This window comes from Phoxinus phoxinus (genome assembly GCF_949152265.1).
Source record: "Phoxinus phoxinus genome assembly, chromosome: 13".
Lineage (NCBI taxonomy): Eukaryota > Metazoa > Chordata > Actinopteri > Cypriniformes > Leuciscidae > Phoxinus > Phoxinus phoxinus.
This window is the reverse complement of record NC_136888.1, coordinates 22,888,009-22,903,005: the sequence shown is the minus strand read 5'-3', so window position 1 is coordinate 22,903,005 and position 14,997 is coordinate 22,888,009. Positions and strand designations below refer to the sequence as shown.

General features: G+C 39.4%; 1 protein-coding gene across 5 annotated transcripts in view; it reads right to left on the bottom strand.

Moving 5' to 3' along the window:
- qkia (QKI, KH domain containing, RNA binding a) overlaps positions 1 to 14,997 on the bottom strand; it is a 69,488-nt gene that overhangs the window by 28,203 nt on the left and 26,288 nt on the right. For all 5 annotated transcript variants that reach the window (XM_079632952.1, XM_079632955.1, XM_079632953.1 and 2 more), the window contains exon 3: positions 2,797 to 2,913. In XM_079632952.1, coding sequence (XP_079489078.1) covers positions 2,797 to 2,913 — 117 coding nt within the window. The remainder of the gene's footprint in view (positions 1 to 2,796; positions 2,914 to 14,997) is intronic.

Genomic DNA, 14,997 nt, shown 5'->3' with positions numbered 1-14,997 from the left:
TTTTTTTTAAGGATTTAAAAAAAACCCCGACGGTTATGTTACGAACCGTCACATTTGACTCACATCATAACCGTCATCACCAATTCTGAAACCGGCACACCCCTAGATAGAACTACATCTTTTTTGATAAACCGTTTAACAGATCTGTAAGTCATAATATATTTTTAAAAAAGCTACTTTCGCGACTGTCACAATATTGCGCTTTTAAGGAACTTATTTCGTATTGTAAATTTGTGATGTGCTTCAGGTGTAAAAAAAAAGAAAAGGAAAGGAGACTCAATTTAAGTTCAAAGAGTACAAACTAAAAAGAGAGGAGGACAGAGGAGAAAAAAAAGCTTTAGAGAGACTATTTTGTTTCTCTGGAGAGGTTCTGTGATGCTCCGGTGAGGGTGGCCGTCTGTTACATTTGATCTATGCTGTGGTTTCTGAGAGTCCTCAATTTGAACAGCGTTTGATCAGAGGACAAGGCTACACAGAGGGACAGGTTATTATCCAGAGTTTGTCTGTCCTGTCCTCACCCATTACATCTGCTTGAGCTCAGCTTCAGTACGCACACACAACAAGCGTGAGGACGTAGTGTCTCTTGAGGCTGTGAGAACTGGTGTGTACGCAGTTCTTGAGAGGGTAAATGGGGTTAAACCACCTTTGGGGAGCTGCTAAATAAAATGTCACTCTGATTTAAGGTTAACGAAGCGTTTTCTCCTGAGACGTCAGGTGATCCATGCCTTTACTTTTCAGAGCAAACATTAAACACATCACTAACACAAACAACTCATTGCACTGTCGCATCCCCACAAATGACTTGGAAACACACCTTGTGTTATGAGAAACACTCCCACTCTTCTCTGAATAAGTCACTCCTTTCCCTTTCCATCCATTTCTCTACATCTCCATTGCTCTACTAGATCCCCAGAGGCAGCAGCACTTAAATTATTGAGAACACAAAAACAGCTTTTCTAATGGACGCTAAATAAACAACCCCCTCAGCCCAGACTCGTCTCCCTCTTAAGATAGGTCCAACTATACTCGCAATTGTCAGTTCCGGTGTGCGTGTCTCTCGTTCACTCCTGAAACATTAAAGCATGAAAACACACAGGACAATAGCTGAAAAATGCAGATGTTAGATCATATTTTTAGAACAGTATTTTTCTCTTCACCATCATGGTTTATTTGACAAAAATCACTGTCTGTTCTAACTATCTAGCCACTAAAACCGCAAAAAGTTGTTGAATTAAATTATTCTGAATGTAAAAGTTGTGATGAAATGGAAGCAGCGACATCTTTTCTGTATTGTGATTACATCTTTGTGAAACAAATGATCAAAATAAACAAATTATCAAAATAAATAAATGCCGGGCAAGATTTGGTTCTATCCACTGATTGTTGATTCTTTAGAGGCAGAACTAAATGAGAGCTTTTAGTTGACTAAGGAAGGGATGATTGGAGGAAATTCACAGGTACTCCAGCCAAGAGTCAGCAATATTTTGGTGGAAAAGGATATGACAGAGTCAGTCAGGAGACTATTCTGAGAAACTCTAAGGAAACAGGAGAGCTCAATCTCTGTGTTGATTAGTCATCCAGACAACAGCATTCAGCAGGGCAATTGAAGACATAACCACTACAGAAATACTATAATAGAGGAAATATAACTTCTTTCTAGGATTAAACCTTTTCTGCATCAAGCCCTTTAGTTCACACATGGCTTCTCCAGAGGGGAGCACAGCTGGGGCCCAGGTGTGTGTGTGTGGTAATGCTAATGCACAGTTATGGGGATTTCCTGATAAAACAGCTCCACTGGGACGCTGACAGAGATACAAAGAGAAAGACTAGACCAGACAAATGTTGCTGATTCCTGGCAAAAAGGTCTCTGTGGGTTGTTCTTAGAACCTAAGAATTAAATCAGCTCAGTTGCTTACTACAGAATCAGCCATTTCTTCTGATTTTCCAGCATGTAGTGCTGAGCAGATACACGTACAACTGTCATTTCGCCCAACCCCTTTAGAAAGTCTCCGCTAGAGCTGACGGGGCAGTACTGCTATGTCTCTGTGCAACATAACTCACACCTGAAGCCATCATTTTCCATGATTCAGGCTTTAACTCTTCCTCTGCTGATCATACAGTGTCTTCTGAGACTCTAGGGGAAGATCTGGGTCCTACTTTCTAGTGCGTCTACTATGTGCTTATGTTCTCTCTGACACCCACACCACAGCCAGGCCTGAAATAGAACTGGGCCTCAGCCGGAGTGCTGCGAGCTAACCGTGAGTGTGTGCTGGAGAGAGAAAAAAAGACATTGGACAGAACAAATGAGCGAATTGGCTCATTAAGGACAAACTGGTTCCAAATGGCAAACCTCAGCAGAACACGGTCTGTGAAGGAGGAAGAGGTGGTTGAGGAAGCTCCAAATTGTGACTAAGTGGTCATATTTGTCCATGCTTGTTCAACATGTCCTACTGGTGTGTCAATTTTGTCATGCTGGTGCCCCACCTTTTTGATTATGTGGTGCCATTTTTTCTCAGAACGGCACAATCAAACTGAACCATGCAGCATGGGAAATGGCCCAATGGACAGTGCAGATCAGATCAACATGCAACACAGGCAAATTTGAACAGTGCTGGTTGCTGCTGTGGGAACCACCTTGAAGCATGGGTCGATTTGTTTAAATTACGGCACAATACTATTTAAATGGGCCCAATATAAATTAGGTGTTAGTTAACTTTTTACAGATGTTCTTATTGATATCAATAAATGTACATCTGCATCTCATCTCAAAATCAAATGTTTCTATGTGTATCTCACCTTCTTTCTGTCTCTCATGGAGCTCCTCCCTCTCACCATGATCTTGCAACCAGTCTCTGCCTCCAGTTGCTTTGCCGTGAGTCCACGAGGGCCAAGTATTCTCCCGACAAAATTATACTGAAAAAACAAGAGTGAGAGACAGATTACAATGCATTCAGAAACTTAGAACATTTTTTTTGTTTTTAAACGATTTTGCACATACACACATATTGCTGCTAAAGTCACTAAGAAGAGGGTCACACTTTAAATGCTGACAAAGGTATTTATAGATTAACTACTACTTTAAATCACCTTTCGGTAGTTTCAAACCTGTATAACTTTAATTGGAACCTAAAAGGGGTCATTACTTTAAACTGCAACTATTCTATATAATGAAAGTAAATTGTGATGAAGACTGTCATTCTGCCTAATTTTGTCATACAGGTTAGGAACAACATGATGGTGGGTAAGTAATGACAATTTTAATTTCTGGGTGAACCATTCGGTTAACTTGCACACGCACACAGCAGAATAATCAGAACAGCAGTGGCATTAATAATCACAGAAAGTTGTATGTACTGGAATGATGTTTGGTAAAAAAAACAAAGACGATAATTCAATTAGCTGCAGAATAAAATCCTCAGAATGAGAATCCTCCATCTGACACTGTGAGCACAGTGTGTAATTATACATCTCAAGAAATAAACAAAAAAGGCTTCTCTCTCCCACACTAATAATTCAATTAGCTCCAATGTAGCTTTTTGACCAGCAAACATAAAGACACTAATTTGTGGGGACATTCAAATAAATAAAAACCACAATAAAAAAAAAATAAAAAAACTGACGTGAATCCCTCAACTGACTAGGCGGCTAATCACTCTTCCTCCTCTGGCAGCCGCTTATGAGCTACGGCCTCAGCGAATCAGAAAGCCAGATAGAAAAATGAGAGCTTGAAAACATCTTCAAGCTCATGTTTGCCAAACAGAATGCTAAGCAGCGCTGCAAAGCCTCTTTCTTGCTTTTCCACCTTCCTGCTCTTCATTTTTTATGTCCTTCATAATTCTCTCTTTCAGTTATCGTGCTCCGGGGCATGGAAAAGGGAAAAGCTGGCTGTATGTAATGTAAATAAGAAATGAAACAACGGGAGAGAATTAAAGTAGGGGAGGGGTCTTATCGTGGCCCTTGTCCCTGACGCTGTGCTTCAGGGCTTTGTATGAGAGCACACTTTATTTACCTCAGTAATCCTACCAGCTTTACAGCGCCTCTCTGACAGCACAGCTCCAACTAAAAATAATAAAATAAAATCCACTCTTTTACAATCTCTATCAGTTCACTTCTCTGACTCAGGGTAAAGACAGAGTCAGTCGTCTTGTAAGTGCTTAATCCTGTCCTGTACAAATAACAGGCCACATACACACTGCAGCTTAATTTGGTTGTTACTCCTCTACTGAGTGCTTAATCCAGTTCTGTATGCAGACAGTTTGGTTATTTTAGTTTATGAGAGTTAAAACCATATTCTTATCCCTCTTAAAAAAAAAACATTTGCAGTTTGCGTTCAGAACTGAAATAAACAACTTCATTCTAAGAAATCATTCTAATAGGTTGATTTGTTGCTCAATAAATACTAATCAATGTTGAAAACGGTTGGGTTTTCTCACATATTTGTGGAAACCTTCAGAAACCTGAACAGAAAAATATACATTTTTTGAATATCATAAATGTCTTCATGTCACTTCTGATAAAATTAATTCTTCCTCCTTGCTGTATGAAAGATCTAAGAAAAAAAAAAGTTCTAATCCCAAACTTTTGAATGGTAGTGTTGTATATCTGCATCATGAGAGGCTTTACATGCTTGTTTTGTGGAGCTCTGAGAAGGAATTAAAGGATTAGTTCACTTTTAAAATGAAAATTCTGTCATCATATACTCACCCTTAAGTTGTTTCAAACCTCTGAATTTCTTTCCTCTGCTGAACACAAAGGAAGATATTTAGAAGAATGTCAGTAACCAGACAGTTTTTGGTTCCCATTGACTCCATAGTATATTTTTTTCCTACTATGGAAGTCAATGGGAACCAAAAACTGTTTGGTTACTGACATTCTTCTAAATATCTTCCTTTGTGTTCAGCAGAGGTTTGAAACAGGGTGAGTATATGATGACAGAATTTTCATTTTAAAAGTGAACTAATCCTTTAACCTGCTCTGGTCATGTGAAAATGTTTAAATGACTTAAGTAGAGAAAACATGAAAGAAAAAAAAAAAAAAAAAAGTGGACAACTTGTCAGCAGTTGCTACTGTTAGCTTCTAATCTAACAGCTAACACAGGTTAAACTTTTGATAGGTTTCTTTTTACAAGCCATAGGCCTAGATGCCAAAATGTCAACCACCAGAAGTGATTCCTATATGCCGTACAGGATTCAATACCCACAATTAATCACAGCCGTCGATCCTACAATTTTGCAGTGTGCGTTATAAATCATCAGAAAGAGACCTCAAAAGACTGACTCACGATTAGTCAAACTCAAAGAACAGGCGGCATGACCTGCCTAAATAAATAGGAAAACAATGCTGTTTCTCTCTAACGGCTTATTGTTCCAACACCGACGACACGGCGTAATCCGACAGCTCCGACTGTGTAGGTGGATCAGATACTTGGAGTTTTTCACATACATCCCAAATGCTCTCTCATGAGACGCCGAGCACGATACACGTGCAAAACGGTGTACTAAAGCAGCAGTGCCGCACACCACATCACATTATATCATCTTCATGAGACAGCCAGAAGTGACAATGCCTTAGGTGAACATGTGCGCTGGCTGTCCGTCACCATCACGCAACTGTAAACAAACCAGACGTTGATAAAACCGCAGCAAACATACATATGCAACAACACCACACACACAGAGCAATGTCAGGATGATCAGATATCGTCAGAAGTTCATCAATCCCTCTCTTCCACAGGAGCGCACCTGCACAATCTCTCTCTCCATGCAGATGAGAGAGGATTCTCCTCTGTGTGTATGTGTGTTGATGTTGATTGGACATGGCAGAGAGCAGCGGCCTGATGCGGTGGGGGAAATTGCTCACTTTGAATACTGGAACCAGACAGTAATTACAGCCTGGAGGAGATGCCACCATTTTCCTTCCTGTAGAGGGAGGAAGGGAGGCACGAGGGGAATGATAGAGGAGAAAGATCGAAATACTATCGTTTTAAGACGACAGGATGAGAAAATGCTTTGACTTTATGGTGGCATATTGTGTTTATGAGAGAGTCTGAGGGGGGTAGAGATCAACCACAAAAAAGCCTGGAAAATTCCACCCTACCACCACACAAACATCTGACAAAAAAAAGAAAAAAACAGGGCTCTGTGTGAGTCACACATCTGCTCATTTTAGTGATCTCACCAACAGGGAAAATCCAATAAAATCTAGACACAAGACAGAACGAAAACAATTTGACCGCTGCAGTTATTTATACAAGTTAAATGAAATAACTTACAGCAACCATTCCACATATGATCGCTCAATTCAAACTACTATTTTATTTCAGACAGAAGAGGGGAAGAAATTTACAGGAATAGCTGTCCCACATAAAAAAAAAATGCAGCTAACTGTCACACTCGGAGCTTAAAACGTCCTCATAATAAACAAAGCATTTATTTAATCAAGCTCCACAAACTAGGGGTGTAACGGTACGCAAAAATCACGGTTCGTTACGCACCTCGGTTTTAAAGTCACGGTTCGGTTCATTTTCGGTACAGTAAGGGAAAGAAATGCAAAACATTAAACTGCTGGTTGTTTACTATAAACTTTTTTTTAACAATTTGTTTACACATTTTTTAAACACACTTTTTAATAAAATATAACGTTAGGCTAATAAATAAAAAAATATATAAAATAAAAAAAGAATAAGAAATAAAATACTGCTGCAAAGTTCTCCACTAATAAAATACTCTCAAACCAATATTGGCCGTGACGCTTGCTAGCGAGAGGCTGGGCTAAAGCGAGCGTGCCGTGTATGTGGTGATCTTTATTTATGCGATATTTATGTCCGAGCCCGACCCGAGAGTTAAAATCCAATTTTTTTTTCTCATACTAATGGCACACATACGTTTGTTTGTGTGGAAAGCCCGCTTTTAACAGAAAGGCATTCGGAAATGTCCACAGATGAGCGCATCAGCGCTCTTAACACAGGCGCGCTTGCACGTGTTTCGTTGTCACAGCAACATAAACAAATTTCCGCACACAGGAAGACAGATGTTATGGTAATATTTTACATGTATTTGAATCACAAAAACGATTAATCAGATTTAATCAGTGCAACGCGGAGACTTCCGACACTTAATATGTTTGTGTGGAAACTCGGAATTGACGTATGTTCCGCACACAAATCTTGCCTAATTTACGTGAAAGATTGCATTCGGTGCACATGTGAACCGTACCGAAAGTCCTGTACCGAAACGGTCCGGTACGAATACATGTACCGTTACACCCCTACCACAAACAGCTCATTTGGATATTGGGGGACTTGTGACGTCACATGCTAATACATTTGCATATGACTGCCTCCTGAGTCCTGAGCGAGACATCGACTAATACTTTTACATCGCACAATAAGCCCCTCCCACTGGCATTCAGTCGCTTAATGGCTGACACTTGCATACACCGGATGAGAGACAGTCACATAAAAAGTAAATAGAAACCATAATAATCACTGAGGTTGTCTGCACTGGATACAGTATACAGATGCCCATTCACTTTACTCCAAGTGCTTGAGTCTGCTGACAAGAGAACAAATGGAAGAGTAAATAGAATAGTAAAGGAACGTTCGTTTTGTCACGTCCCGTTTAACCAGCTTGTTTACGTCTCTGTACAGACTTCAAAGGGATACCAGCGTCAAAAAAACAAAACAAGTGGATGGTTTATTTTTAATGGCGTCCTGGACCAAGTCAGGGGGATTGTATGTTTGTTAGGGCTGGGAAAATTAAATGTTATTGTTATTGACAACGATTTATTGTCCCAGCCCTAATGTTTGTTCAGAGAATTTGACTGGAGATTGTTTTGTAAACGAGGCACTGTGTAAAAAAGTGTGCAAAGAAACTTTTGTTGATAAATGAAGCAGTCAGCTGTAATGGATCTGAGAGCAGCTGCATCTCAAACAAAACGATTTCATAATGTTTTGTCTGTAAATTACAGTTTTACATGGATAATGTTTTCAAAACACACATGCAATAGCGAGTGGGCGTTGATAGAATTCCCTATGCAATGATGTTAGCAATGAGCGGCCGTTTACTGACAACCCTTAAAGGAGCCGCCCCTTAAAAACAGATCATTAGATAGGCTATATGTGGAAAATTAATAATTTTAAACCCTCATTTTGACCCTCTATGTTATAGGGGGCTGGGGGTAACATAAGTGAACCTCAAGGGACATTAAAATGATAAAAAATCCGTCATAACCCCTTTAAATATTAATAAATTATTTTTAATAGAGCGTAATTACTCTTAATTAATAAGTCACCATCAAATTAGACTAATTATTATTACATAATATTGGCTAATCAGTCTTAACATAAATGATAATTATAATAACAATGTTTCGTTATGCTGAAAAACACTGACTAGCCAATATTAATAATAATAACTATTAGCCCTTATTTTTTTTTTTATTACAACAAATTGTTAAAACTTTAATACCCACCATCATATCAGACATACCTCATGGGAATGCTTCTGAATGACTGAATGATTTGATGAACGGGGGTCCTAATAGAGGGTAAAGAGAGAATCAATGCCTTTCACGAATCGTGCACGGGAGTGTGTGCGCAGGAGTGTCAGTGTTAAGCTGTAGGGATGTATAACAGAACAGCCTAAATGTGAGAGCAAGCGGAGAGTTGAGCAGTTCAGGGACGCAGCCAAGAGACCTGACAGAGACAAACGAGCAGCAACGATAACGCAACATTATACCTCCTACCCACCCGCTCCCTTCTCTCTTCTCCTTAACTCGCTGTCCTCCATCACAATCACTCCACCCTGCTCCTAAGGTCACGACTCTTCATTGCTGAACATTTAACACGTACTGGTAACAGCATAACCAAGAACACACACACACGTCCTTCAGAAATTTGCTGAGAAAAATAACGAAGTGGAGGAAGAGAGGAAAATGGGAATACTCATCTGGGATGGGAAAAGAGTGGTGTGAGGGAGGGACAGAGAAGAAACTGTAATATTAAGATATGTGAAGGTCAAAGTTTAAAAGCTCAAGTGCTAAAAATCACAGAGGGGCATCCAGAATAAAATGTGCACCTGCGATCAGTTTGTCTAGTTTAACCGTAGGCTGTGCCTCGTCTGGAGTCGGTTTCTAAATTAGGCCGTGTCTTTTGATAGGGTGCATTCAGACACTCTCTCAGCTTCTCCACAGCCAATCAAAATGCAGCAGTCAGCATTCATGCCAATTCAGACTGCACCTGTCAGCATTTATTCAAATCGACCAGTAGATGTTGACATTACAAATCAACACACAAGCCCATAAGGTCAAACAACGTAGCAAATAAGCTGCATAGTCTTAGATGTTAAGCTCCATGCTGACCACTCATAAACATTTCATCTTAAAAGTTCAAAGGAAAAACATTTTAACAGACGGTTAATACCCCAAGCGGATTTGACCCACCCACACAAACTGAGGGGCAGCAGACATTAAAATCAGCATGAAGTGGAAATTCATCCTGTTTTGTGGAATGCTCTGTTGTTTGTAGGGTATCAATGCAAATTTGTTGATTTGATTTGTTTTCAGTATAATAATAAATCACACAGGGACCTTCTTACTTGGTGCATTACAAAAATATGAAGACATTTTTTTACAACAAGGACCAAACAATGCAGCCGAGTAAGTTAGTTCAGTAGAACTCAGAAAATCATCCGTATTTGCTTACATCAATTTATCAGCTGAGGGCAGACAGAAATAAAAAAGTGAGGAAAGTGCAGTACTGCATTAAACGTACTAGTAGAGGTTCTGATCAGTTGTGGACAGCACAAGAGAAACAGAGGAGAGAACTCATGTGTGGAGCGGAGCAAGAGTGCTGAAAACAGCTAATCCAGCGAGTTGGAAAAAAAAATCTGAGGTAATGCATCCAACTGAGGCCTCCCAGTGGAGTGATACAAAACACGCTCACACACACACCGAAATAACAATCTGCTCGCCACAGTGTAAGCACATCTGTCACCGTTGTGAAGAAAAGCATCAGAAAACAGTCTTCTCTCTCACCACATCACTTCTGTATTCTGCTCTGTCCTCCGTTTTTCAGTTCGTTCTGTAAACAGGTGTCGACACACAGCGGCACCTCTGCCGCACCTCCCTCCTCCTCTGCAGCTTTACACATCCTCTATTCAGCACTTCATTTCTTACCTTAGTCATCCCTGCACACCTCCTCACTCGCTTTCTCTGCCCCATATTTGCATTATGTCTTGCTCTCTGCATCACATTTAGTTCAATCCTCCAGAGGGGAGAAGGAAAACATTACAACCCATGATCATTCTGTTCCTGTCTCTGCAGTGTCTGCTTGGTTTTCTCTATTATTTCATCATAAAAATTATATCTCAAAAGTTTCAGTGTATCATTCAATTAATCTATATGCAATATATCTAAAAGAAAAACGGAATGTAAGAGAGTGAGGGGGAGAGAGAGAAGCAGAGATAACCTATCGGACGCCCTTGCTAATTACTAATTAACCTGTGTTAAGCAAGCGTGTGGTGTGGCAGAGCTGAGAAACAGTTTAATCTCCATTGGCAGCTGTGGATCTGAGTCGGGTTAGGAATTAAGATCCAGTTCTTTTTCAATACTTTTTTTTTTTAAATAAAATAAAATGCCAGAACTGACATATGACTATAAAGTCAGACTGCAAGCTCACAACTCCAGCTAGATTTAAATGTGATGATAATACAAAGACAATAAATACACAACATCTCACAAACTAGCTGTCCTCACTGACTGCCCACAACAAACACGCAACCAGTGTAGTTTGATTCACAAACAAATGACTTTTTTCCATGAATTGTTCAAACTAATAAGGCTGGAATACACTACTTGACTTTTCAAATCTCAACAGATTTTAAGGCATGGTACATGTGCTGAATTTATAAATTAATACAGAGAAAAACTGAACACCATACACTAAACAACTGAGGATCACACACTACCAAGTAAGTTGTTCGAACAAATTCACGCAGAAACATGCACCTTGTTGCTAGAAGACTAATGATGATGTGTGTTTTAAAATCAGCTAAAAATAGTTTGACATGGCCTAAAGCTAAAAAAAAAAAAAAATAGTCTGAATGTCATACACTACGCGATTTTCAGTAAAATATATCAACTCTGCCCAGACTCTGGATTGATTTAAATAAAATTTTATAAATGTCAAAATTAAAAACACTAAAATAATGAAACCATTCCACTTTATTCCAGATGAATTGTAAGCCAGTAATGAGTTCTTCCAGACACACACTATCATCATCATATGGGACGGTTTTATGCATACTGCACACAAAAAAATGGCATTAGGCCTTTCTGGCAAAAAAAAAAAAAAAAAAAAAAAAAAAAATTGACATGGTTTTTGCACAAACAAATGTGAGGCTATAGCAGTGACAGATAAGAGTTTTCTTGGAGATTTCCGTTGAGTTTTACAAACAAATGTGCTATAAAGGATCTGTTGAGTATCACTCAATACCACACACTAACAGATTCAATTCACAAACAGAGTCCTGACTTTGAATACGGGAAATCTCGTAAAATCTCTTGCATCAAATGTGACTTCTGCGCCAAAATCACGCCGTAGCTACGTCGTAGGCTGTGTGTACGTGTACGGGTGTGTACACCCTGCTGCGTACCTTAACTGGGATGCACCGCTCCAAAAATTTTACAATGCGGCAATTTTACACGAAATGCAAGCACTGTGATTGGTCTGCTAGAACCCCTCCCTTGGGTTTCACATGCTCCCTCTGCATGTGTAATTGCACGTCAATGCGGACAACGATGCAGAAGTATAAATGAAAACAGACTCATAGCCTTCAGCGCGTAGGTCCGACGCAGAAGTATAAATCAGCCTTTTTACAAAGATGGCGGACGAAAGAAAAATGGACTTTACACGTTACAGAGCGAGCTGGATGCGAGTCTTGGATCAGCTCGCTTTCTGATTAGGTATTGTTTGGTTTCATGTGATAATCTCCAGAGTTTGTGCACGTTTGTCCACGGGGTTCCCCCACACAGCACTATTTCGGTTCATAAGTATTTCACATGTTGAATAAATACGATTCGAGATCGGGGCGGCAAGCATCACACCACAGGAAAATATAATTAAATAATCTGTAGAACCATCAAGATAATCGAGACTTTACCTAGGATTGTCGGAAGGGGTGAAATCAGTCCAAAATCACCCCCAATATATTGTAGTGTATAGCAGGCTAGCAAGCAACAGATCCGCACACCGAAATAGCAGGCTATACACATTTATACACACCAAAAGAATTCCAAATGATCTCATCCAACAACACATAAAAGTCACAAAACGACAGTCCACCAGTCCAAACCTTGAATAGCTGGTCCAAATTAGACTTCTATTCTCCACTCTTTTACATCCCTCTCTCCTTCTCTATACGCGTGTGTGTGTGTAATAATTTGGAGGGCAGAAAATCCAATCTGAAAGATTATGACACAAGTCCTTTGAGAGCAAAGTAATTACTCTCTCTAAAGAGAATGAGAGAGAGAGAGAGAGAGAGAGAGAGAGAGAGAGAGAGAGAGAGAGAGAGAGAGAGAGAGAGAGAGAGAGAGAGAGAGAGAGAGAGAGAGAGAGAGAGAGAGAGAGAGAGAGAGAGAGAGAGAGAGAGAGAGAGAGAGAGAGAGAGAGAGAGAGAGAGAGAGAGAGAGAGAGAGATATCCTTAATATAAATCATCTTTTTTCATCTAGTTACCTCTCTTTCTCTTGTTTTATCCTTTCTAAACACCAGGCGCAAAATCAATCTTTGTAAGCTCCAAGCATTTAGTTCTGACACACAATAACAAAATATAAGCAAACAAAAGCCACATGAGCACAGGGGTGGTGTGGTAAACAGGTGGTTTAACAGATGACTAGAGTTACTAAAAGCTACAGTTCCATTAACATTTAATCATTTAGCAGACACTTTTATCCAAAGCGACGTACAAATGAGGAAAAGCATAAGCGATTTATCATTCGAGCGAGAGTCAGCAATATTTTGGTAGTACCGCCGCAATATTGAATATAAAGAGCAAGTACAGACAACTATTACAAAACAGAGCAAAAGTGTAACTTTGGAACAGTAAGTTATTAATTAAATGGTTTATTAAATAGTAAATACAAACCATTTAAATCTATAACAAAATATCCAGATAAGGAACAACAGGAGAATACTATTGATAATTCAAAATAAGTGCTTTATCGATATGGAACTTGATTTGAGAAGAATCAGAGGATGAAACCTGTCACTTTTTACTTTGCCTGTCAGTCCTGCCCTCTTTCTCTTTGAGCCAAATGTAATTTGTTTCCGAATTAACACGAGCATGCTGAACAGGGCAAAGGAGGCAGAGACTGTGTAATCTCTCCCTCTCGCTCACTTCGAGTCAGCCCACTGCACTGGACACACACACACAATTTCATATGCATCCCTGAAGATGCTGTTGGCTTCTAGTCCACCTGCCAAGACTGTCTGCAGAGGCCCCCAATTACAGTCTCTGAAATTCATCAGCCTTACACAGTGGTTTAAAACCCTGAAAGTTGCCTATAGACTAGTGTTGTCACGGTACCAAAATGTCAGTATTCGGTACCAATACCAGTGAAAATCCACGGTTCTAGGTACCAATTTCTGTACAAAAGCTTAAAAATTTAGATTAAATGTACATATATTAAGTGTAGGCCTATATCACGGTTACAAAGATGGAAATTGTAGTATTAAAAAACACTTTACAATAAGATTCCATTTGTTAGATAACATTAGATAAAATGACAATAGTTAGGCTATATACTGTTGCATATATTCTCCTTGGGGTTCATTTCAAAATGTACTAGTAACATTTTTAAAATCAAAAGTTTTATCTAAACATTTAATACACAATGAATGAAGTGAACAAACATGAACCATCAAGTGTTTGTATTAAATGACATTCACAAACATTAATGTTCTAAAAATATATTGTTCACTCAATGTGTTGATAACGCATTAAGTAATGTTAATGAATGGTATCTTAGTAGTGTTACCAAACTATACGGGAGATAAAATGGGTTTTATTTGACTTGACTAATTTTATTTAAATCCAAAACGGTGTTCATATTTAATTTTAAAAGGGCTTTTTAAACCTGCTAAGAGTTATTCAGCCAAGAATAAGCCTAGAACTGCTTTTCTGACGGACTGATATTAATGACATAAATAGGGATGCACCGATACTGTGCTCTGTACTCGAACTCGTAAAACTACCCCGATACAACCGCACATACCACTTTAGTGGCCGTTCATTTATCGCGTTTTTTGTGTGTGTAAAATGTGTTATTTCAAATGTAGGCTATGCCGCGGCGAGATGAAGACATCTCATGTGACAAAAACCAACCGATCAGCTTCGGCATTTCCGTAACATCAGCTGAGTATAGCTGTACAGGGCGTTTTTTTATTTCTCATCTCCATAAATATATCTAGTAGTAAAGCTAATGCAAGGGCTGGAAATCAATTAAATCTTTGCTGATACTTCCACGTCATCTTGGAAAGCGCAGTTCGCACTGCTTTCTTGCATGCACAAAAAACGCGCTGTGTGAACGGCCCCTTATGGCAACGTGACATTAGCCTAATCCAAAATATTTCCAAATGTGGCTCTTTCCTCCTTTCTTGTCTTTGTTTTTGAGACCTAAACTGTGAGATGACCATGTCGCTTTTCCGACAATTGTAAAACGTTTTCCTCTCCCGAGTTCTGCAGAACAACTGACATTAAAAAATGTTCCCAAATGTGCAGCACCGCTATAATTTTTTAAACTGCACTTCTGAGAGCACACAGAAAATATGAAACATCTGCGTGTACAAATGGCAATTAAGAACCAACGTCAGGGAAATGAAAAGGCGCGCATCTACAGAAAAGCATAAGTGGCAAATGAGGGGTCTGTGTGTGCGGGCGGGCCTCCTCTGATGAATCGGTGAGCTTTTCAGAGACAGCTCCATGTCATTTGCGAGGCTC